Source organism: Garra rufa, chromosome 2, assembly GCF_049309525.1.
Source record: "Garra rufa chromosome 2, GarRuf1.0, whole genome shotgun sequence".
Classification (NCBI taxonomy): Eukaryota; Metazoa; Chordata; class Actinopteri; order Cypriniformes; family Cyprinidae; genus Garra; species Garra rufa.
Genome location: NC_133362.1, coordinates 23,753,967 through 23,780,121, shown reverse-complemented (window position 1 = coordinate 23,780,121; position 26,155 = coordinate 23,753,967). Strand labels below are relative to the sequence as shown.

General features: G+C 37.6%; 1 protein-coding gene across 3 annotated transcripts in view; it reads right to left on the bottom strand.

Moving 5' to 3' along the window:
* Nucleotides 1–7,569: 7,569 nt before the first annotated feature.
* The window catches only part of ccdc85a (coiled-coil domain containing 85A), a 41,283-nt gene continuing 22,697 nt past the window's right edge, over nt 7,570–26,155 (bottom strand). For all 3 annotated transcript variants that reach the window (XR_012353762.1, XM_073833924.1, XM_073833925.1), the window contains exons 3-4: nt 12,168–12,225; nt 7,570–9,993 (exon numbers count right to left, since the gene is read on the bottom strand). Coding sequence is in view for 2 of the 3 variants with exons in the window: in XM_073833924.1 (XP_073690025.1) it covers nt 9,978–9,993; nt 12,168–12,225 (74 nt within the window). In the remaining variant the exon portion in view is untranslated. The remainder of the gene's footprint in view (nt 9,994–12,167; nt 12,226–26,155) is intronic.

Here is a 26,155-nt window from a genome sequence, read left to right as displayed (position 1 = left end):
TCCCAAGACCTACTACACTTCAACACTGCAGGCGTTCATCGAAGCTGAACAGCCTAAACGACAGTACTGCCTGAGTGGAGTCTGGAGAGTGGAGGCTTTCTAAAGAGGGAGCCTAACACACCTCCGTGCTTAGCAAGGAAGAACTCTGAGAGTGGAGGTCTCATGACCTAGCTACACTCTAGCCTTGAAGGTCATCCGTGAGGCTGACTAGCCTGTGCGACAGAAATACCTTCATTTTGGAGCTCTTCTGGAGAGTGAGGCCTGAGGAGGCCCGACACTCAATCCTGCTAGCAGCGCTATCTGGATTGGAGCTGGAAAACTAAAAGGTTTTTGAGAAAAACCAGCTCAGAGAGTGGACACGGAGGAACCCTGCGTGGTCCATGGGAGAAAGGAACCTGCCTTTACGGGAGGGACCTTACCATGAGTATGGATTTTAGTGAAGTGCCTGAATAGTGCACTTACCACTCACGTGGATTTCAGAGAATGCTCAAAGACTTGCGTGAGCAAACACCACAAATGTGGTTTTGAGTAGGTGTCCTAAGCATAGCGAGGATCACCAGATTTGCAGTCTCTAGGCGATAGCAGAGCCTGAAAGCGGAGCTTCTGGAGAGGGGAGGCTTCAGCAGAAAGACTCTCTAAGCGAGAGGAGGCCTACGACGCTCTCCCTAGGGAAACTCTTCAGAGTGGAGGCCTCAGGTAAAGCGCTCTAGGCGAGGGGAGGCCTGACTACACTCGACGCTCAAGAAAAGGCAGATACTCACAGTCAGAGCCAATAATGAAAAATCTCATTTATCATCTAGCTCTGTGTAGTGGAGGCTCCGAGACTACATCTCCAAGGAGAGAAGCCTACAACACTAGTTTTTGGTGAGTGGAAGACTGCACTCCCCCAAAAAATAGTCAGCGAGGCACTCATGGGCCTGCCAGCTGCTATAACTGTGAGAGTGAAGGTCTCAGTACTGTTGGCTGTGACAGAGGGAGACCTATTACACTGTGCTATCACTTAGACACCTGTATTAACCCGGGTGATAGCAGAACCCGGAAGCGGAGCTTTCAGTGAGGGAGGCTTTACAAGCTCTCGAACATAACAAGCCTGACGCCGCTCAACTGAGGAAGCTCTATCGAGTGGAGGCCTTGGAATACACTTCGGCAGAGCGATACTCCGCCTGAAGCAGCTTGACAACGCTCAAGAGGGTTATTCTCGTATGTATATGTATGTTGGATCATGTCTATACCAAGCTCACTCTAGCGGAGGTTTCAAAACCTGACAACGCTTAACCCACGAGGGGGTTTCTACGAGTGGAGGTCTCTACACACTGTTTTCTTTTATAAAACGAGGGGAGACCTGGCTACACTCGGCACTTGGTGGCAGTAGAACTCAAGAGGAGCTCGAAACTGCAATAGTAAACACCCAAGCGGAGCTGGTAGACAAAAGAAAACATACACATACACGCTTGAATATTTTATTAAAGTGTCTTTACTGTTCACATACCGGGCCAACAGATGGAGCCTCAGTCTCATCGTTGGCCCAGCCCCGGAGTCAAGGGGAAAAGGGAGGGGCAGGTAGCCCCACACTGGCGACCTGGCCTCGTCTCTGGCCCTTGGGCCAGGACGGGCCTGGTTTCCCCCCGGTGTTTAGGTGGAGGCGTGGACCGGCAAGGGATGCAAACCCCCGGGGCTCGGTCCAGATCTTTCAGCAGATCAGCCTGGTGCGCCTCTGCAACACTGCCATCGTGTGCAGAGGAGCACCGGCCACTGCCGCATATGTGCCTTTGGAGCCTTCAGGGTCGATGTCCCTCGCTCTGAGAGATAGTTCGCAACCGTCAGCGAGAGACATCGTCACATATCCGCGCCCATGCATTCCCTCGACATGCCTGTGAATGCAGGCTGAATATGGCCTGTCCCATTCCCTCTCGATCTCTTAAGCAGATCAGGAAGGAATGGGAGGCTCACAGGAGTTGGCTTTGTCATGGCCCGGAAGAAGCCGCTCGTCTAGTCTGCCGAGAGCGGCCTCTTCCCTCGCGGGCTTCCACTGCAGATACAAGCGGGCAGCCGCGCGGTCCATAACAGACATCAACTCCTCATATGCGGGGCAGAGAGGCTGTATGGGCTCAAACGAGCTCATATTTGTTCCATTTCAACCTCCTGCTCGCCCTGGCTTGAAGCCAAAAGAGCACTCGCTGCAGAACCGGAGGATGTGAGAGACAACACATCATCCGCTAGCAGCGCATTCTCGTCTCCGGCTGACGTGCGCGAGCGATTAAACGCTCTCTCAAACTCGTCAGCCAGCTCCACCTGTGAGCCCTGCAATCTCAGCCGCCGAGCAGCCTCAGCTGTGGCGGGACCGGAGCAGCGTGGGGCAGATGGATGGCCCGATTCCCTCGAGAAAAGGGCCAGACGAGAACGGAGTTTCTTCAAAGTAAAACTCTCACAATGAACGCGCTCCGCTCTTCTAGAGCCGAGCGCGCGTGCTCTTACACCTAAACACACCAAACAAAGGTTGTGTGCGTCATCAAGTGTCAGATTTCTCTGACACGGATCCGCACACTTCCTAAACAGTTTTCTTTCTCTAGGCATCGCTGTACTCACTCGTTTAGAACAGAGGACTCTGAAGACAAAAAGATGGTGTTGTGCTCTCAGGCACCTGCTTTTATACTAGCAGGCGCCTGTTGATGATGTCACAGGCTGGCGCCGGCCAGTGTCAAGTTCACTGTCGTTGTTCTATACCTTGTTTCAGAACCGGTCATGCCGAAGGCAGTTCCCATAGTGTCCTGAACCAGGACGCAGCGTAGAGTTCCCTCCGGAAGGGAACAGTTTTTTCATGCAGCTGTCAAGGTTGAGATTTTGGGCTTTTTGGTTTTTCATAAAGTGTTTTTTTTTCAGACTAGTGGAAAGAAAACATCCAAACGACACTGTAAATGTTTCTTTTATAGCACTTTATCTATTTGTGTCAATACATTTCAATTACAATACATATTTTTAGAGGCCGTTTTCTCAAAATGTTTTCTCCTAGACTGAGCCATAAATCTCCACTTCAGTAGCACTTACACACACCAAACTTTATATTTTTATTCCTGACTATATCCTGAAGGTTTTTCCCGAGGGATTTGTTCATATATAATTTGCTTGATTTTATACAACATTTTATTCCCCCCAACATTTTATTCCCCTAAAAACATTTGACTCTAATATGTCAAAAAAAATTAAACAACTTTTGAAACTGGCTTCATCCAGTGTTAGGATTTTTGTACTAGAAATGTATGCAAATTAGTGAATATTTCAACAATACCTAATTTGCATATTAAAACCTTTTAGAAAACTTGTAATAAAAAAATGTTTGCAATTATCAATGTAATCAATCAACTAAGTAAGTAAGGTGATAACTATTAGTTTTTGTTTTTTTTACCCTATTCATCTGCAGTGTCTCGCCTTAATTTTATTATATATATATAGTTAATGTCAAAAGTTTACATACACCCTGTAGAATCTGCAAAATGTTACATAAAAGACATTTAAATATAGTCCACAAGAGAAAAAAATAGTTGAATTTATACAAATGACCCCATTCAAAAGTTTACATACACTTGATTCGTAATACAGTGTTGTTACCTGAATAATCCACAGCTGTGTGTGTTTTTTTGTTTTGTTTTGTGATAGTTGTTCATGAGTCCCTTTTTTGTCCTGAACAGAAAAATCCTTAAGGTCCCTCAAAATCTTTGGTTTTGCAGCATTTTTGTTTATTTGAACCCTTTCCAACAACTGTGTAATTTTGAGATCTATCTTTTCACACTGAGGACAACTGAGGGACTCTATTACAGAACTATTACAGAAGGTTTAAACGCTCACTGATGCTTCAGAAGCAAACATTGAAAACTTTTGAATTTAAAGAACAAAAAGAGTTTATTTAACTTATTTTGTCTGCTGGGAAACACTTGTGTAGCTTCTGAAGGGCAGTACCAAAAGAAAAAAAAATATGATATTTAGGAAAAAATAAGAAAAATGTACATATCTTCATTCTGTTCAAAAGTTTACACCCCAGGCTCTTAATGCATTGTTATTGTGTTTGTTGGATCATTCAGGTAACAACACAGTATTAAGAATCAAGTGTATGTAAACTTTTGAACCAGGTTTTCAGGTCAGTACTAAATAAAAAACAACATGCATTTTGTATGATCCCTCTTATTTTTGTAAAATAATTAACATTTTGCAGATTCTGCAAGGTATATGTAAACTTTTGACTTCAACTGTATATATGGTTGTATATGATTTACATTGCAGTGACCTACATAGTGGCAAATGGAATGTATATGGAGACAGTGGGGTAAACATACAAGGCTCTGTTATAGGATGTGAAACATGTGGACGGTTGTCTTTGATATTTGAAGTGACGGTTCACACGTGTCACCATGGAGACAAGTCTCTGAGGATCCGTGACTGTGTCCCCTTGTATGAGTCCCTCTCCTTTTTACACTCACTCTGTCTGTACCCATAATGCCTAGTGACAGTCAGCACCTGACGCACACACACACATACACAGACTGTACATACCTACAGTATGTAAATATCATTTGTGACGCATTTTTATTCTCAGTAGCATTAGATTTGATGGATATTTGTGGTGCAAGAAGGGCCCCTGATATTTCCATTTGAATTAAATTTCTGAATTTCACAAATTCTTTGAAATCTGCAAAGTTGTGGCATCATTAAATAACAGCCAGAACAACTTACTTTCGCCTCCTTCTGCAAGAACTCCCTCTGGCAGAGCTCACTTCAAACCAAAAGCAGAATGCAAGCACAGAATTGCTGCATTTCTCCTGCTCAGCATTTCATAACTATTTATTTGTCTTTGAACAGCACTGCAGTTTTAAGTCTTCATTTTCTATCAGCTCATTCTAGGTCTGAAGGGGCCACAATGAAACATTATTGTATTGATTGGTATAAATATGAAGATGCAGTTTTTAATAAAAATGCATGTGTGTTAGAGAGAAAGAGAGAGAGCGAGGCAGAAGAGTATTTATAGGGCCTCTGGTTCCTCTCGGTCTGATGTTTGTGTTGATGGATTGGGTGTTTTTTGGTCAGGTAGGCATTCGGGCCGCTCTCAGCAGGATCCCAATGTGTGCTGCATTGCAGTGAAAAGCAAAGAGCAGACATTAGGACTCAGTGTTTGTGTGTGTGTGTGTGTGTGTGTGTGTGTGTGTGTGTGTGAGAGAGAGAGAGAGAGAGTGTCGTGCTCCCTTGACAATAATACATCTTAATCAGGGCACACAGTGCTGCTCTTTGCCCCTTACCTTCTGGCTGATATACTTCCCTACTTACCATAGCAGAGTAGGGCACACATATTTCTTTTTATAGTGTTTACTGTACTTAAACATGCACAGTGGCATACAGTTAAAGACAAAAGACAAAGAAAAATAGTGATGATAATAGATTTGAGAAATGGTTTTCAGAAAAATCCTTAAATTTTCTTATAAAGAGAGTAAATACTAATGAACTTACCTGGTATTTTCTGATTCTTGATGTTTAATGGATCATTCATTGAGAAATGAAGATGCTGTTGTCATTTACTCATTCTCATGATATTCTAAACTTGTATGACTGCCTTTCTTCTGTTGAATACAGAAGATATTTCAGAAAAAGGTACAGTTCTGTCGCTGGGGCAGTACCCTAAGTTACAAAAGTGAAAAGGTACATCTTTGTACCTTACCTACCCCTAAACGGTACATATTAGTATTTTAAAGGTACATTTTAGTACTTTTAAAAGTACACATTGGTGCCTACTTTATAAGTACCTTTTCACTTTTGTACCTTAGCTTACTGCCCCAGTGACAGAACTGTACCTGACAGTGTACAATGAAAGTCATTGAGGACAAAAGGGGTCAGTAAGATCTTTTTTCTTTAGAAATGTATACTTTTTTCAGCAAGAATGCATTAAATCATGTAGAGAATAAAATAGTATTACGACTACCACAAAAGATATTAATCTGCACAACCGTTTTCAGTATTAGAATGATTTTTGAAGGATCATGTGACACTGAAGGCTGAAAACCAGAAGAAAGTCATACAGGTTTAAAAATAGGTGAACTATTTAAAGGGATAGTTTACCCAAAAATGAACATTCTGTCATCAATTACTCACCTTCATGTTGTTCCAAACCCTTATGATGTTTGTTTATCTTCAGAACACATAGATATTTTTAAAGAAATCCGAGAGCTTTCTGACCCTCCATAGGCAGCAAAGCAACTTCCACAGTGCAAAAAATGCATTTCTTACTTAGATTTTTTGTCTTGTTTCCAGCCAAAATATCTAAAAATTCTTAAATTAAGAACGATTTTCTATACAAGTAAAAATTATTTTCATGTTTTCAGAAAAAACAAGCAAAAACTCTGAAAATAAGACAATAATTTTTACTCATCTAGAAAATCCTTCTCGATTTAAGAATTTTTAGATATTTTGATTGGAAACGAGACAAAAAGCTATGTAAGAAAAGCATTTTTTGCAGTGCACATTCAAGGCCCAGAAAGGTAGTAGTGATATCAATAAAATAGTCCATGTGACATCAGTGGTTTAACCTTAATTTTACAAAGCTATAAGAATACTTTTTGTGAGAAGACAAAAATACTCTTTATGCTCTCGGATTTCATTGAAAATATCTTAATTTGCGTTCCGAAGATGAACAAAGGTTTTACGGGTTTGGAACGACATCAGAGTGAGTAATTAATGACAGAATTTAAATTTTTGGGTAAGCTAAAAACATTAAAAAATTAACATCAAGAATTTGATTTCTAGATATCTGACATTAGACACTTAAAGGAACACTCCACTTTTTTTGGAAATAGGCTCATTTTCTAACTCCCCCCCGAGTAAATATGTTGAGTTTTACCTTTTTAAAATCCATTCAGCCGTTCTCCTGTTCTGGCGATATCACTTTTAGCATAGCTTAGCATAGATCATTGAATCATATTAGATCAATGGCATCGCGTTCAAAAATTACCAACGAGTTTCGGTATTTGTCCTATTTGACGCAGCAGGCGCAGTAATATCACGCAGCGCCTGCAATTAGTTCCCAGCTAGGTAACTTCCAACGAGGAACGCTCCCTGTGCATGCAGTTGGTCACGTCGTGCTGTGTGACATTACTCCGCCTGCTACGGCCATGTTACGGCAGCAAACTTCCTTGACTATTACGCTATTATTAGTTCCTAATCTTATCGGCCTAGAAAATCGCATCTTTACATTTTCCGCCGGTCCTAGTATACGATATAACTGTAGAAGAGTCAAGTTTTAAATAGGACAAATATCAAATCTCGTTGGTCATTTTTGAACGCGATGCCATTGGTCTAATAGGATTCAATGATCAATGCTAAGCTATGCTAAAAGAGATATCGCCAGAACAGGAGAACGGCTGAATGGATTTCAAAACGGTAAAACTCAACTTATTAACTCGGGGGGAGTTGGAGAATGAGCCTATTTCCAAAAAAAGTGGAATGTTCCTTTAATGTTAACAAAACAGTCAAAATGAAAAGTGTTTTACATAAAGAAGACTTTATTATTTTTTTTACATACATCTCTTAGTATAATATTTATAGATTCAATAATACCAGTACGTCAAAAATAATAATTATAGTTATCATATATAAAAAACTAAGCCTTAAACTACTCTTTACTTTTTAAAAACATAAAGGTTTTATATATTAATATTTGTTCTGTTTCATAATCTTTCAACAAAAATAAAAAAAATCACAGGTTAATGAGCTTATCAAGTAACTTTCGCTGTTTTTAATACTGACGGTACACAGGAGGATTGATGGTTTGCGAGATGCGTGTTACGTTCAGTCAGGGAACAAATATAAACTATGAAGACCTCTCAATAGAAATGCAACAGTACCCAGAACAAATGAGTGTGTGGTTTGTACTGTCAGCCAGAAGAGGTTGAATTAAATACCTGGTAAGAAGAGAGGCATGATGGTCAATGTAGTCCAGTGGGATGGCAAGTCTCTGAGTTTTACTTCTTAGTTATGGTTCAAAAACAGAGAATGTAAGGGCAAGCACGTCTACGACTCTAACAGAGCCACAGAGCCGCCTCTTCCTTTTGAATCCACAGACAGACGGAGAAAAAAAATCCCATTTTATTGAACCATAAAATGGGTTTGGCAATTTCACAAAGCATTGAAATGGTCAAGATATGTGAGCTTTGTGATTGGGCCGCTTGATTTCAGCAGCAGTGAGGGCAGAAACACCAGACGCAAGAGGACTCGACACAATGGAAGCCTAAAGCGTCTGGCTACACAAGTCTCGGGTGCAGCAGCAGCAGCTTTCTATGTGCTTCTTTTACATCACAACACTGCATCTACAAACAGATCAGTAATGGGATATTGAGAGACAGGAGGGGTGTTTTAGGACGCCTCCCACTTTGACTTTCGACTTTAGCGACTATAGATAGTTAAGTGCTTAACTACCGCACTTTACACATGGCCATAGTCAACATAGTAAATAAACTGTCTTCACACAGGTCCTATTGATAGCCAGGCAGTGATTGATACGACCTGATGCCATTATCATTCAGATTTCAGGTAAAATTTGATACTTCTGAGCCACTGACATTCAGTATTGCTCTTTACCACAGAATAGCTTAAGAAATGCCCTTGTTCTTAGAGGCAAATTTGGTAATAGGTATCTGCCTGTGTGTTCAAAATGCACACTGAAAAAAGTACATATATACACTACCAGTCAAAAGTTTTTGAACAGTAAGATTTTTAATGTATTTTAAAGAAGTCTCTTCTGCTCACCAAGCTTGCATTTATTTGATTCAAAGTACAGCAAAAGCAGTAAAATGTTGAAATATTTGTACTATTTAAAATGACTGTTTTCTATGCGAATGTATTTGAAAATGTAATTTATTCCTGTGATTTCAAAGCTGAATTTTTAGAATCATTACTCTAGTGAGATGATCTTTCAGAAATCATTTGAATATTCAGATCTGCTGCTTAAAAAACATTGTTTTTTCAGGTTTCTTTGATAAACAGAAAGTTCAGAAGAACAGCATGTATCTGAAATAGAAATCTTATGTAACATTATAAATGTCTTTATCATCACTTTGATCAATTTAAAGCATCCTTGCTAAATAAAAGCATTAATTTCTAGAATTATATAAAAAATCATACTCAAGCTTTTGAATGGTATAGTGTTTAATACTACAAAGGCTTTTTAGGTAAATGCTTCATCGAAGAATCCTGAAAATAATTTACTGAATACATTTTTGATTTCTGAAGGATCATGTGACACTGAAGACTGGAGTAATGATGCTGAAAATTTAGCTTTGATCACAGCAATAAATTACATTTTAAAATATATTCAAATACAAAGTAGTTATTTTAAATAGTAAAAATATTTCACAATATTACTACTTTTGCTGTACTTTGGATCAAATAAATGCAGGCTTGGTGAGCAGAAGAGACTTCTTGAAAATGAAAACATTAAAAAACCTAGTGTTCAAAAACTTTTGACTGGTAGTGTGTATATAATTTTCCTTTTTTTACAGTGTGGATTGATTGTGTGTTTTGTGGTGACTGTAAACAAAATGGGTAAAAACGTTTCAGTCCCATTTCAAACCTTTTTTTTTTCATTTCGTCTGCTTCCATTCAAAGGAGGTAGGTCTATTTTGTTGGCAAAAGAGAGATGATTAAATCTCCCATTTGAGAAATCCTTTTGGCAATCGTGTTATTTCCAGCTGTTTAAATCCTAAACAATCCCTCCTCCAGGCCTTGATTGTTTTGCAGGGCTGTAAGTTGTATTGGGAGACCAGCAGGAACCAGCGTGGTTAGGGAAAGGGACGAGAGACACTGGCTGCTGCAAAAACATTTTTGTCCTTCACTCAGGCCTTTTCATCCTCATCTTCCATTTCTGTCAGTGCAAGTTAAATGAAAGCAACAGGGATCCTCTTTCATAGCCAGGCTTCCACCACTGGATCCAGTCAAGGCAATGGTCAGGAGGCATCAAAACTGTGGGTAGAAATAAGCATTTGGTTAGGACTAAATAAGAAAAACCTATGGGCCAGATTTAAATTAGTGTGAGAGCGCAATTCCATAAAAATGCTGATGGGAGGGGAAAATACTGTTTGATTTACTGACAATGGCCACATTAAGAAACACAGACGCAGCCAGATCATTTCCACCAGTGTAATCTACCAAGAGCAGTGCAAATTGCCACCTGCTTTAAGACATGCTTTTTTTGGGTGTTAAATAATGGCACAAATACCAGTAATTCGACGAGCGCAAATGGTAGGGCGTTCACACTTGTAGTTCGGTTCATTTTGGCAATTTGGTCCAGACCAAAAAGGAAAATGATACATTTGGTCCTGGTCCACTTAGCGTTCACACTGGCATTTTTGACAGCGAACCTAAAGTAACCTAACCTAAAGGCACAGTGATCCGTTCACATCCTAACTAGTCGGGTTGAATGACATATATTTCATGACGGAACTCACCGAACACTTAGTGTGTTTTAATCGAACCAAACATGACAAGTGTGAACACACCCTAAGTAAATCGCATTGCACGATTCATTTCAGTACTCTCCTCCGATAAATTTTGTGTCTGAAATGGAAACTCCTACAAATGTGTCCGCACCTTTTCAGCGTTAATTCTTCATTGCGCATCTTTAGTAAATCTTGACAGTACTATTTCAAAGGGTTACTCCACACCAAAAAAAAAAACTTTGGCATATGTCACTTACCCCCCTGGTCGTTCCAAACCAGTAAAAGCTTTGTTTGTCTTCGGGACACAATTTAAGATATTTTGGATGAAAACCGGGAGCTTTGTGGCTGTCCCATTGACTGCCAAGTAAACAACCCTGTCAAGGCCCAGAAAAGTTTGAAAGACGTTGTCAAAAATAGTCCATCTGCCATCAGTTGCTCAACCATAATTTTAAGAAGCTAAGAGAATACTTTTTGTATGCAAAGAAAACAAAAATAATGACTTTATTCAATAATTTGTCTCCTCTGCATCACCGTAGCGCCATTTTGGAGAGCACTGGACGCAGCTGACAGAGAACAGCGTATGCTGTTTGCTCTCCAAAATGGCGCTACAGTGTCGCAGAGAAGACGGATTGTTGGATAAAGTCGTTAATTTAGTCGTTTAATAAAGTCGTTTAATTTAGTAAAAAATTACAATAAAATTATGGCCGAACCACTGATGGCAGATGGACTATTTTATGTACGTCTTTTATACTTTTCTGGGCCTTGACAGGGTTGTTTACTTGGCAGTCAATGGGACAGCCACAAAGCTTCTGGTTTTCATCCAAAATATCTTAAATTGTGTTCTGAAGACGATCAAAGCTTTTATGGGTTTGGAACGACATGGGGGTAAAGTGATTAATGACAAAATTTTCATTTTGGGGTGGCGCAAGCTGTTAGTAAATCTGGCCCTTAAAGTAAATATTTGTACTGAACGTGTAGATTTAAAGGAGTAGTTCACTTTCAGAACAAAAATTTACAGATAATGTACTCACCCTCTTGTCAACCAAGATGTTCATGTCTTTCTTTCTTCAGGAAATTATGTTTTGAGGAAAAATTTCAGGATTTCTCTCCATATAATGGACTTCTATGGTGCCCCCAAGTTTGAACTTCCAAAATGCAGCTTCAAAGGGCTCTAAACGATCACAGCCAAGGAAAGAAGGGTCTTATCTAGCAAAAACGATCGTTATTTTCTACACAAAAAAAAAAAAAAAAAAGTTACAATTTATATACTTTTTAACCTCAAATGCTTGTCTTGTCTAGCTCTGTGTGTACTCTGTGTAGAGATTAAAAAGTATATAAATTGTAAATGTTTTTAGAAAATAACCGATCGTTTCGCTAGATAAGACCATTCTTCCTCGGCTGGGATCATTTAGAGCTCTTTGAAGCTGCATTTAAACTGCATTTTGGAAGTTCAAACTCGGGGGCACCATAGAAGTCCATTATATAGAGAGAAATCCTGAAATGTTTTCCTCAAAAAACAAAATTTCTTTACGACTGAAGAAAGAAAGACATGAACATCTTGGATGACAAGGGGGTGAGTACATTATCTGTAAATTTTTGTTCTGAAAGTGAACTATTCCTTTGAGTCTTCAAAACAGGGGAGGATGTAGTGTTTTGTAAGTACAGACATGCACTGTAGAATACAGATGTGAGCCTTACCTGTCCCAAAGCTTGACACTTCTACAGGAGCTGGTGCAACAGCCAGCCGATATCAGAGCTGCGGAAGAAACGAATATATTGAGCATACATTTTAGATGGTTAATTTAATATTGATGGTACTATTAGGCAAATAGCAGCTCCTCTGATAACAATATATGAATATAGTGCTTTCCAGGCTACACTGAGTTCCTCAGAAAAATAGTGGGCTGACTCACTGACTCAGAGATTATGGTAATTATTCACTTGTTTATAGAGCCGCTAATTAACCCAAAGAACTGTTTTACACTGCCTTTTTGTGTAAAAGGCATGAGACAACCTATAATTCATCGTTATATCTTGTCTTTTCATTTGTACTGTTTGGTAAATGGGCAGCACAAAGACATTTATTGTAAAAGGGAAAATACAATGCTTCAAAGTGGCAAATGAGGTTAGCAGCACTGTCACAGCTCTGCACAATAAACCTGGCTGAATAATAGTGATTATTTTGAATCAGATATGTTTGAGGAATCATTTTAACCAGTTCACAAAAACTAGTCTGAACGATTCATTAAAGGGATAGTTTACTGAAAAATGAAAATTCTGTCATTAATTATTTACCCTCATGTCGTTTCAAACCTGTAAGACCTTCGTTCATCTTCGAAACACAAATTAAGAAATTTTGATGAAATCCGAGAGTTTTCTAACCCTGAATATTTCATTAAAAATATCTTAATTTGTGTTTTGAAGATGAACAAAGCTTTCATGGATTTGGAACGACATGAGAGAGTGTAATTGATGACAGAATTTTCATTTTGGATGAAAAATGATATAATGAATCAGACTAAAACTAATTCAAACTAGAATTGTATGTACTTTTGTCATTTTTTATTCATTTTTGTTTAATGTTTTTAGCTTTTTTTATTCCAGTTGTACTTTTAGAACTTAATATTTGTATTTTATTTTATTTCAGCTTTATTTCAATTAACAAAACTATTTTAAATAGTTTTAGTTAACAACAACTGGTTAAGTGTCAAATAAATGAACACTGTTTCTCTATCCTTAAAAAGGAAGTGAATATGCTAAAACAATGAGCTTAATGATGAATTACTATTGCTATTGACATTTAATTATCAAATGCTTTGACAGCTCTACTGTAGCTTCCTTGAATCGCTTGACCGAGGCTGTTTACTTGTTGCTAAAGATATTGATTTAATATTGATCCTAAGGTTTCAGAGGCTGGTATCTTATCAAAGCCCAGGTTTGATATTGATCTACTCCTAGCTGCAAGTCACTTTGAATAAAAGCATTAGCTAGATGCATAGATGTATACATATAGCCACATTCATTGTGGATGTGTTAGGTATGGGTGCATTTGATAGCCATATTTTTAAAGAATACTGTAAATAAGGATGTAAAGTAATAGGCTTAACAAGATAACATGCATGTTTGTATCTTGCTAACACTGCTGTTTACAAGCGCACATGCACACACCAAAAGAGAAAATATAAATAAAGGGGGAGAGAAAGAGAAACGGCGTGAGAGAGAAAAGCCTGCTCTAATCCGTGTTACGTACAGTGTGATTGCACCAGCAGGAGGTGTGACCCTGAGTGCCTGCTGATGAAAAGTACCTTCTGTCTAAGTCAAGTGTCACTTCTGCAGCGACTCTCTCTGTCTCTGTCCCTCTTGTGCACGCTGACACACACACACACACACACACACACACACACACATAAAGCTTTAAAGATATAGTTCACCCAAAAATGAATGAATTTCAAAGCTGATATTTAGCATCATTACTCCAGTCACATGATCCTTCAGAAAGTAGATTTTTTTCGGGTTTCTTTGATGAATAGAATGTTTAAAAGAACAGCATTTATCTGAAATAGAAATCATTTGTAACATTAAAAAATGTCTTTATCATCACATTTGATCAATTTAAAGCATCCTTGCATCCCTCCAAAAATTATACTGACACCAAGCTTATGAAAGGTATAGTGTATAATGTTACAAAAGCTTTTTATGTCAGATAAATGCTGATCTTTGGATTGTTCTATTCATTCTTTGATCACAGGAATGAATTACATTTTAAAATATAATCAAATAGAAAGCAGTTATTTCAAATAGTAAAAATATTTCACAATACTACTGCTTTTGCTGTATTTTGAATCAAATAAATGCAGGCTTGGTGAGCAGAAGAGACTTCTTAACTTTTTACAATAAAACTCGTACTGTTCAAAAACTTTTGACTGGTAGTGTATATTTAGACCACTTAACTTTGTGCTATTGGGATATGAAGAGACTTTGAACCAGCATAACAAAAAAAAATGTTTTTGAACCAAATCACCTACCCTGCCTTGAGTAAAGGATGACCAAATTTAGATTTTTGGGTAAACTACACACTGTGTACTACACAACACATTGTGACTACACACATAGAAATAGGTTAAGAGCTTCTTCAGAGCCAAACCAAAAGCAATTTGTTTCTCTATTGATTTATTTCGCTTAAGACTTATTACAGCAACTTCACTTAAGCCCAGGAGACATGTGTCCAGGGGCACACCGTACACACTTCAATCTCATCTATCCATCCATTGTTCTATCTAGTATTCTATCATTCATTCATTAATTCATGCATTCATTCAATTTATTGTTCTGTTGTTCATTTTAATTACTGTTCTATCTATCTATCTATCTATCTATCTATCTATCTATCTATCTATCTATCTATCTATCTATCTATCTATCTATCTATCTATCTATCTTTCGTTCTATCGTTCTATCTATCTATCGTTCTATCATTCTATCTATCTATCGTTCTATCTATCTATCTATCTATCGTTCTATCTATCTATCTATCTATCTATCTATCTATCTATCTATCTATCTATCTATCTATCTATCTATCTATCTATCTATCTTTCGTTCTATCTATCTTTCGTTCTATCTATCTATCGTTCTATCATTCTATCTATCTATCGTTCTATCTATCTATCGTTCTATCTATCTATCGTTCTATCTATCGTTCTATCTATCTATCTGTCGTTCTATCTATCATTCTATCGTTCTATCTATCTATCTGTCGTTCTATCATTCTATCTATTCTATCATTCTATCTATCATTCTATCATTCTATCTATCATTCTATCTATCTATCTATCTATCTATCTATCTATCTGTCTGTCGTTCTATCGTTCTATCCATCTATCGTTCTATCATTCTATCTATCAATCGTTCTATCGTTCTATAGTTCTATCAATCGTTATACCGTTCTATCGTTCTATCAATCATTCTATCTATCTGTCGTTCTATCTATCTATCGTTCTATCATTCTATCTATCTATCAATCGTTCTATCTATCTATCGTTCTATCTATCTATCGTTCTATCTATCTATCTGTCGTTCTATCTATCATTCTATCGTTCTATCTATCTATCTGTCGTTCTATCATTCTATCTATTGTTCTATCATTCTATCTATCATTCTATCATTCTATCTATCATTCTATCTATCTATCTATCTATCTATCTATCTATCTATCTATCTATCTATCTGTCTGTCGTTCTATCGTTCTATCCATCTATCGTTCTATCATTCTATCTATCAATCGTTCTATCGTTCTATAGTTCTATCAATCGTTATACCGTTCTATCGTTCTATCAATCATTCTATCTATCTGTCGTTCTATCTATCTATCGTTCTATCATTCTATCTATCTATCAATCGTTCTATCTATCTATCGTTCTATCTATCTATCGTTCTATCTATCGTTCTATCTATCTATCTGTCGTTCTATCTATCATTCTATCGTTCTATCTATCTATCTGTCGTTCTATCATTCTATCTATTGTTCTATCATTCTATCTATCATTCTATCATTCTATCTATCATTCTATCTATCTATCTATCTATCTATCTATCTATCTGTCTGTCATTCTATCGTTCTATCCATCTATCGTTCTATCATTCTATCTATCAATCGTTCTATCGTTCTATAGTTCTATCAATCGTTATACCGTTCTATCGTTCTATCAATCATTCTATCTATCTGTCGTTCTATCTATCTATCGTTCTATCATTCTATCTATCTATCAATCGTTCTATCATTCTATCAATCATTCTATCGTTCTATCGTTCTATCAATCGTTCTATCTATCTATCTATCGTTCTATCAATCGTTCTATCTATCTGTCGTTCTATCTATCTATCGTTCTATCATTCTAGCTCAAGTGTCAAGTGTCCCTAAAGACTATCATTAGATTTGTAGTGGTCTGTGAATGATGGAAAATTGAATAATAATACTGAACTTCTCTGCTGAATATGTCATTGAGCACTTTTGCCTTTTGAAATGCTTTGACATCACATTAAAACTGCTTAAATGGGTGACATGACTGCTAAGGTCCAATTGAGTTTTGTGAGTCTTTGTTTTAATGTTTATTTGAATAAAAAAAAAGAAAGAAAAAAGAAGGTTTCTTCAGGTCACCTTAAAGGATGAGTACACTTCCAGAATAAAAATTTCCTAATAATTTACTCATCCCCATGTTCATGTGTTTCATTCTTCAGTAAAAAAGGAAATTAAGGTTTTTGAGAAAAACGATTCAAGTTTTTTCTTCATATAGTGGACTTCAATGGGGATCAGCGGGTTAAAGGTCCAAATTGCAGTTCCAGTGCAACTTCAAAAGGCTCAATCCCACAATACACAATCCCAGCCAAGGAATTAGGGTCTTATTTAGTGAAACAGTGAATCAGTAATTTTCTAAAAGAAACAAAAATGTACAGTACATACTTTTTAACCACAAATGCTCATCTTGCACTAGTTTGCATAATCAGATTGAAAAAGTCATGCATGAGATGTTCTTTGTTTAAAAAAAATTACCATTCGTTTCACTAGATAAGACCCATATCTCTTGAAGGGGATTGTGTAGAGCCCTTTGAAGCTGCATTGAAACTGCAATTTGGATCTTCAAACAGTTGGGCACCATTGAAGTCCACTATATGAAGAAAAATATTGGAATTTATTTCCTCAAAAACCTTAAATTCTTTTTGACTGAAGAAAGAAAGACATGAACATTTTGAATGACATGGGGGTGAGTACATCATCAGGTTTATTCTGGAAGTGAGCTAATCCTTTAAAACGGTGTGTAATACAGTATGCTCTGCTGGGTAGCCATAATCATAAACGTTAAATCATTTTCAAGCCTGCAGTGAGAACCAACAAGCATAATCGAATCAGTAAGCTACCACTTCCTCAAAACCACTGCCTCCTTTTCGAGAACTACAAATGACTAAAATAAGTATGTATTTGGGAACAAACTTAGAAATTAATTATTTTACTGCAGAAAGATGCTGTTATGTGCCCAAATTATGCCTTAAATGAGTACTGCTAGTCAAAAACTCTCATTTGATGAAAATACCTGATCTATTTAAAGCCTAATAGTTCGAGATCATTAGAGTAAAGTAATAACATTATAATGGTGTGGCAAGGAGCAGAACAGCAGTGCAGGAGATGAATGAAGGTGCTTAAACCTCTGACCCGCTTTTGTACATGTTGCATTTGTCAATATCTTTAATAAACACCCCTGAGTTCAAACTGTCTCTGCACTCTGCACCTTCAAATGACTGCAATAAATTGTACACTCACAAACACATAAACCTACCCTGCCCTGAGACAGAGACACACACACAAACAAATACTGGTAGTAAGTAGAGATGTTTTATGGTGCAAATGTTATTTGTGAATGTAAAACATTATGTCTATAATAAGCGCAGTGGCTTGAAGCTGTTAAGGGTCTCAAGAAAGAAAAAAGTCCATAAAACATGTAAGCGCACATTGCAGTTCAATGTGTTTGGAGTAGAAACCATTCCTTAGGCACCAATGAGTTTCTTTTTATTGACAGAACTGCCTTTTTTAGCTTGTTTGTGACCTTGTTCTTCAATTAAAGCATTAAGATGTAAACATAAACTAAAATGTGTCCACAGGCATAGTGCTTGCATATAAAACACATTTGCATTTCCTGAAGGAGATACTAGTACTTTCAATACAGCGGGAAAAAAATTACTTTAGGTTAGCTTAAGTTTAAGCATTGTATTCTGCATAAATTAAATGGCACATCAGAGCAGCTTAAAACTCAGGAGTTGGCATAATGTGTTTTCTGTCAGCTCTGTGAGAATCAACACATCTGTGACACGAATCAAAATCAGGCAGACAGACTAAATCCAGAAGAACTGTTCTTCTGGATTTAGTCTGTCTCTGTTTTTTTCATGTCATTCCAGACAGACAAAAAGATGGTAAGATCAGATCTCTGTGTGGAACACAATAGCTGTTGTCAGATGTTTTGTGCATACAAAAATGTGATCTAGGACCACAAAACCAGTCTTAAGTAGCACGGGTATATTTGTAGCAATAGCCAATAATACATTATGAATCAAAATTATAAATTTTTCTTGTATGCCAAAAATCATTAGGATATTAAGTAAAGATAAATGTTCCATGAAGATATTTAGTAAATTTCCTACCATAAATACATTGAAACTTAATTTTTGATTAGTAATATGCATTGCTAAGAACTTCATTTGAACAACTTTAAAGGCAATTTTCCACAATATTTTGATTTTTTGCACCCTCAGATTCCTGATCTTCAAATAGTTGTATCTCAGCCAAATATTGTCCTATCCTAACACACCATACATCAACGGTCCCATACTGTATGACTGGTTTTGTGGTCCAGGGTCACAAATATCACTGCATTGTTACAATTATTATCAAAAGGAATGTTTGGAAATATAAACTAATATGTCCAAATGAGACACTACAGCCAAAGATAGAAATAACTGACTTGAAATAATTTTTCTTAGTGAAAATATTAGGGCTGTCAAAAATAACGCGTTAACGGCGTTAATTATTTTGTGGTTGTTAATTACGTAAATTTTTTTAACGCATTTCACGCATGCGCAGTGTGACGAATTATTTGTGAGGAAAGCGGTTGGGGAGCTAGAGGCGAGATGGAGCAAGGTGAGCCTATGGACGGATTCAAATATAAAAAGAATGATGATGGTACAGTTAACAAGTACAAGCCTGGCTGGGCGACAGCCCCTCTGCAACTGGAGTGGTTATAGCCAAGCTTAAGCCCGGTTCTACTGGGGTAGACGGTGCTATATACCCTCAAACGAAAGCAAAGCAATTGAAGATCTGGCAAACAATCCAGCATTGTTCATCTCATGACTAAGTGTAGACGCGATGTAAATAAAAGATTCATTGTGTAGTTTAGAAAGCTTTATTGATTATAATGGAACTTTGTGAGATCTCTATGAACTAAGATTTGTGACGCTTTTAGTGATAATAAAGGAAGCGCGCTTTGCACTTTCCATGCCATAATCCATTCAGAATTTGTATGAAACTTTCGTTTTTCTTATGTTTTGGGAATTACATCTGCATAGTTATGCTGGGTTCATTCTCGAAAGAGCGGTGACTGACACAGTGATATCAAAGCAATTGACGGAACAAAAATGATGCACTTTCTGTCGTCTCGTTCTTGACCAGGCGTGCTTAACAAAAATAAAGCGAAATGCATGCCTCACAGACATGATAAACATATCTATAGAGAGCTTTAAATTATTACTTAACGAAATAAAACAAATCGAAAAAAAAAAAAAACTTGTTTATTATGTAATCCGTAAAGATAAATTTCTCTCTCAAGGCGCTTCCAAAAAGGAGATTGCTGTCAGGATCTTTGCGACATTGACTCTGAATACACTTTATTAATAAATAATTCAGATATGTCCTTACTCTTTCCCGACACATTCGTTATTTATTTTTGCCGGCATTTTGTGGCAAGTTTCAGCCATACTGCGTGCAAATGAACGCGGATCTCTTCCAGCTGCGCCATCCGGGTCGGTCTCGAAAGTAAAACCGAAAGTCTCGTGTTGTTTCCACCAGCGCGGCATTTTTTTCTTCTTCAACATAATTGATGGATGTCTAAAATATAAAAAATAAGGAATAGCCTAAAACAGGCCCGATGCCGGCCCTGACATAATATGAAAGTATGAAAATTATGTATCTGTGTTCTGTTATTTATTTTTTGGTATGCATTTCAGAAAAAAAAATGGTTAGGATTCAGGTGTAGTTGCAAATAGTGATTAATCATGATTAATCCACTGAAAAGTCTGATTAATCTGATTAAAAATTTTAATCATTTGACAGCCCTAGAAAATATTAATGGCCTAACGCTGGGTTCACACGGGGCGGCAACGTCAACGCTTCCCATTGATTTTGAATGGGTGACGTCAAGCGTTGCCGAAAAGAATTGTGGATCCGTCGGCGGCGCTTCACTTACGTTGCTCGCGGCAGAAGTTGAGAATTTTTCAACTTCTGCCGCGAGCAACACCAGTGAAGCGCCGCCGACGGAAGCGTCAGCCAATCAGGATCGCTCTAAGAAAATACAGTAGCCAGGCGACAGCCAATCACGTTCGTCCTGTTCAAGAGCAGCAAACGGTCTAATTTCATTGGCTGACGCTGCTATGACCATGGCGTCAGTGCCAAACTTCAGCCACGCCTCGTGTGAACGTACGGTAAGACTTTTGCACAATACTGTATTCCTAAAAGTATAAAGTTTAGAGCAATCAAAAATAGAAAGTCTAAAAATTTAGATATAGAGTGAGCATGGACCACATGTTATGTATTAAAAACTTGCATTTTAGGCATTTCTGGTGCTTACACAGCAAAGACATTAAAATAATCACTACAACAAGCACACAGTTGAAGGAATAGCTCACCCAGAATGAAAATGTATTCAGCCTAAGGTCATCCGAGATGAGTTTGGATCATCTTGGCTATTCAAAATGAGTTATTTTGGATTATACCCATATTTTGGCTTGAAGCTACGGTTTGAAGTTTAAATGTCTAATGATAGATTTATTTCCTACTGACATGCAGCTTTTAGCTTCACAGGATGTTAATTGATGGACTAGAGTCGTGTGGATTACTTGTAGATTATTGTGATACTTTTTATCAGCAATTGATGTGATATAGATGTAAATAGAGGCATGTATTTTCGTGAGCCTGGGTTGAAACAAACTCAAATGCATCTTGGATGCCCTGAAGGTGAGTACATTTTCAGCACATTTTCATTTTTGTGTGAACTATTCCTTCAAGTCAAAGTTAACTTGTGTTTTTGTTCAAAACATTCTTTTCTTTTCTATTTCACAAAAATAATTTCTATATTAAATACTTGGGGGACCCCTTGATTAACACTGTGAACAAGACCCCTGATCTACAAAACTAAGTTTGAATATGGTTAAGTGGTATGTGCGGAATTAGTTTCAGAAAATAATAGAGAAGATAAAGGAGAAAACACAGGAATAAGAGGATTTCAATACAATGGCTCCTCATAGGCACAGTAATGAGCAGTGCAGTGTTGTTCTGGGAATGTATTGGAAGTGTCTGAGCAGCACTGCAGTAGAATCTTTATTAACATGGGAGGAGCAGGTGTGCTCCAGCAGGAGATTCAAACAGGACACTGATACTTTCTCAGGCTCTATATGTGGCCATTTGCACATGTGCTGTATGTACACGCATGTTAATGTGATAAAGAGATGAGTCATGTATGTTATCATCTTCCTGTATAACTAACCCACTTCTCTTTCTTCCGCGTTTGTTTTTCCCCTCATCTCTGCTATAATCAGTCAGTATAGGGCTTCCCTGCAGACCTTCACAAGGTCAGCTGCTGGGCCTCTCATTAAACAGTCCCATCAGCCATCTCTCTAACTCTCTCATCATCTGCGCTAGTTCACACTGCTGTCTGGCCTTTCAGCTTAAAATGAGAACAGAATGAATATTCCTGCGAGAAGCAGTGAAGCAAACACAAATCAATACCTCTGTCTCTTAGAAAGAAGCACAGGACATTCTTGCTCCAGTTTCAGGCTAAAATGTATAGTTGAGGTCGAAAGTTTACATACACCTTGCAGAATCTGTAAATAAGAGGGATCATACAAAATGCATGTTTTTTTTTTATTTAGTACTGACCTGAATAAAATATTTCACATAAAAGAGAAGAGAAAATAATAGTTGAATTTATAAAAATGACCCTGTTCAAAAGTTTACATATGCTTGGTTCTTAATACTGTGTGGTTACCTGAATGATCCATGATTTTTTTGTTTAGATAGTTGTTCGTGAGTCCCTTGTTTGTCCTGAACAGTTAAACTTGAACCCTATTTGAACACCTTCCAGCAATGACAATATTATTTTGAGATCCATCTTTTCACACTGAGGACAACTGAAGGACTCATATGCAACTTTCACAGAAGGTTCAAACGCTTATTGATGCTTCAGAAGAAAACACGATGCATTAAGAGCTAGGGGGTGAAAACTTTTGGAATTTAAAGATGAGGGTAAATTTTACTTATTTTGTCTTCTGGGAAACATTTAAGTATCTTCTGTAGCTTCTGAAGGGCAGTACAAAATTTAAAAATATATATGATATGTAGTCAAAATAAGAAAAATGTACACATCTTCATTCTGTTCAAAAGTTTTCACCCCTGGCTCTTAAAGCATCTTAAAGCAAGTTTTTTTTTTTCCTTCTGGAGCATTAATAAGCGTTTGAACCTTCTGTAATAGTTGCATATTAGTCCCTCAGTTGTCTCAGTTGGAAAGGGTTCAAATACACAAAAATGCTGAAAAACCAAAGAATTTGTTGGACAAACAAGGTACTCATGAACTATCACCGAGCATGTATTTTGTATGATTTTGGTCAAATAATGAACATTTTGCAGATTCTGCGAGGTGTAAATAACCTTTTAACCTGTATACATTTTCTCATTTCCATGTTGACAGCTAGAGGCTTCAAGTGTAAGATTTCTTTTCATAATTATTATCCAATACAGTTTTATCATTTTCTTCAGTGACATCCTGGTTAGGACTCAAGGCTTATGCTCTCTGCTGCCATAGAAAAGCCTAAACCTTTCAGATCAGTGTATGAAGGCAGAGCGGAGAGTGTCAGAATAGATAAAGTAGTCTTGTGAGTCAATAAGCATACAGGAACAATATGTTTCGCATCAGTCCACTGGACCTTTGGCCTGTTTGTTAGTGGTTGAATGGAGGAATGATAAAACGGAAGCGAAAAGAGAAGTGACTGTCTTTGATGTCCTCTGAACAGGCACGCTATTCTGTTGTTCAAAGAACTCTCTCTGTTTCTTTCATACACACACATACACATATCTGGTAGCCACTTTTTTATAGAGAACATTCAGCAATTACAAGCAGACAGCTCGGACAATACGACTACATCTCAATCTATCAACACACACACTCAGTTCTCTGCATATTACGTGCAGTATCGTTATCAAGCTGAGAAACTGTAATCCAAAAAATAGCCCAAGGTGACTTTCAGGATACATTTATCAATATATTAAGGGCCGTCACTTGAATTCGAGAGGCCCAGGGCCAAATATCATGGATGAAGGGCGACGAACTGATAAAGCACTCATGATTCAGTTATTCCTAGTACTTTTATGTTTGAAGTGCATATTCAGATTATTAATGCATCAATAAGTGCATCACAAAGCTATATTGTAAGAACTGAAATCTGCAGTGATCTGATGTTCCAGGATAGAGATTTGATATGCTAATAATTACAATTAAATGTTATTGCAGAGAATATTATTCAATTTAAAGGTGCCAGTTAATAATCTTATATGAGTGATTTCATCTCACGCTAATGGTATATATCACAACATAGTTGCCTCAAGCTCACTGAAGACAAGTGAACAGTCGGTGATTAAAAAAAACATGCATTTAAGAGTTGGGGGGTGAAAACTTTTTGAATTTGAAGATCAGGGTAAATTTAACTTATTTTGTCTTCTGGGAAACATGTAAGTATCTTATGTAGCCTCTGAGGGACAGTACTAAACGAAAAAATATGATATTTAGGCAAAATAAGAAAAATGTGCACATCTCCATTCTGTTCAAAAGTTTTCACCCCCTGCTCTTAATGTATGGTCTTTCCTTCTGGAGCATCAGTGAGTGTTTGAACCTTTTGTAATAGTTGCATATGAGTCCCTCAGTTGTCCTCAAAAATATGGATCTCAAAATCATACAGTCATTGTTGGAAAGTGTTAAAATACACAAAAATTATGGAAAACCAAAGAATTTGAAGGATTTTTTTGAAGAACAGCGGGCAGTTTAACTATTCAGGACAAACAAGGGACTACCACTAAACAAAAAAACACAGCTGTGGATCATTCAGGTAAGAACACAGTATTAAGAATCAAGGGGATGTAAACTTTTGAATGGGGTCACTATTATTTATTATTTTTATTAATTAAAAACGTCTAAAAGAGATTTAAAAACGTTTGCAAAATCGTAGACTATACAGCACCACTGTAGGTACTTTCTGGGCAAGGCTCTTTTTTTTACGTCAGCTGCAAAAGAAATGGTCAGGAGTTCAATTTCAGGTTTAAGGAACACATAAATATTAATGCTTTAAACGCTCTAAAACAAAACATAATGGGAGGGGATTGACTTCAAAGTGAAAAGCTAATGAGACGAGGAGGAATAGCCCGTTGGCCTACTTAACAGGATGTTCTGGGAGAAAACCTGATCGCTATCTTAAACGGACTATGCTCCCTGTTGCCCTTACGTGGGATGAATGACAATGAGCCACAACTTCCCACCTCTGCCGAGATCCTCCGGTCATCCTATATTCCCCAATGGACAAGGTCAACCCTTAATGAGCTTCTTTGCAAATAAATCTGAAATCCGGACCAAGCTGACCTCACCGATTTCCTACAGGCAAAAGAGGACTATTTTTATAGGCACATCTGCGTGACTGTTTTTTAATATCGTGATGCCCTCCACACTGTGTTTGTGCCATCGTGGAGTATGAAACAATGGGAAGCCATCAAGAAAATCAGGTCAGTTAAGAGATTAAATCACAATTTGAAAAAAAAAAAAAACGGGGAGCTCAAATAGTTTACGCAATGTACTTTCCCTCAGGGTAAATTATACAATAATCACTATTCAGAGTGAAGACAGTCTGTCTCTGCAGCACAACGGAACACGCTCTCCTAACAAGCACAGGAGAGAGTCTTCCCTGAGGAGAACCTTTTCTCATAGGTGTACAAAACCCTTATTACAAAGGAGATGCGGCTTTGAATTCCCCTATAGATGGCAAACTGTTTAAAACGGTGGTTTAAATGGTGTAATGCAAGTCCTAATAAGAGAATGAACTTATATTGTGACATATACGCACTCACACACTAGTAAAGGATGGGCTGCTCTACTGACCCAGCTTCTAGAAGCAATTTCCCTGAAGCACCAGTGTTCATCCCAAAACACAGCAGTCCTTCAGATTTTCCATAAATGCTATGTGTGTCCCCAATAGAGCTTAAGCACATACTGTACTTTAAAAAATGACACCTCAGATAACCAATATAACTTCGTCATTCGAGACCATCTGCACAAACTAAAACACACACAAGATGACATCTTTCTCTGTACATGTTCAAGTGCTACATTTTCGAAATCAAGTGGAAGCCATTTTACAAAAGCTTCTCAGGGCCTTTGTGGGGAGAATCTGACCAATCATAACGCTGAATCTGCCATTTTGTCCGACAAAACAACCCAGACAAGAGAGTAGATTAACATCGGTGGACTTGAACTTGAAAATGGTGTGTATTGATGTCTTTCTGCCTTTGAGACGATGCCTTCTGATGTTCATTCATGTTTATTTTGTGCAGTAACTAGTAAAGAGGAAAAGGTGATTGGTTCACGTGCCGCATGAACTGAGGTGCTACAGTGATCTGTCGCAACACATGAAAGAGCCACAAAACGGTATATATTCCTTGAATTTCTTAAAAAATGACCAAATTAGAAAGCTAAGTAAAGTAACCTGCTCTGTCTTGTCTGTTGGCGTGTTGTCAGTGTCCTTTTTGCTTTGCAATGTATTTTTCAGACGTAGCAGCAGTAACTAAAGAGGGCGGGTCTTGGCAAAAGGTAAATTGCATGAAATATTTGTAT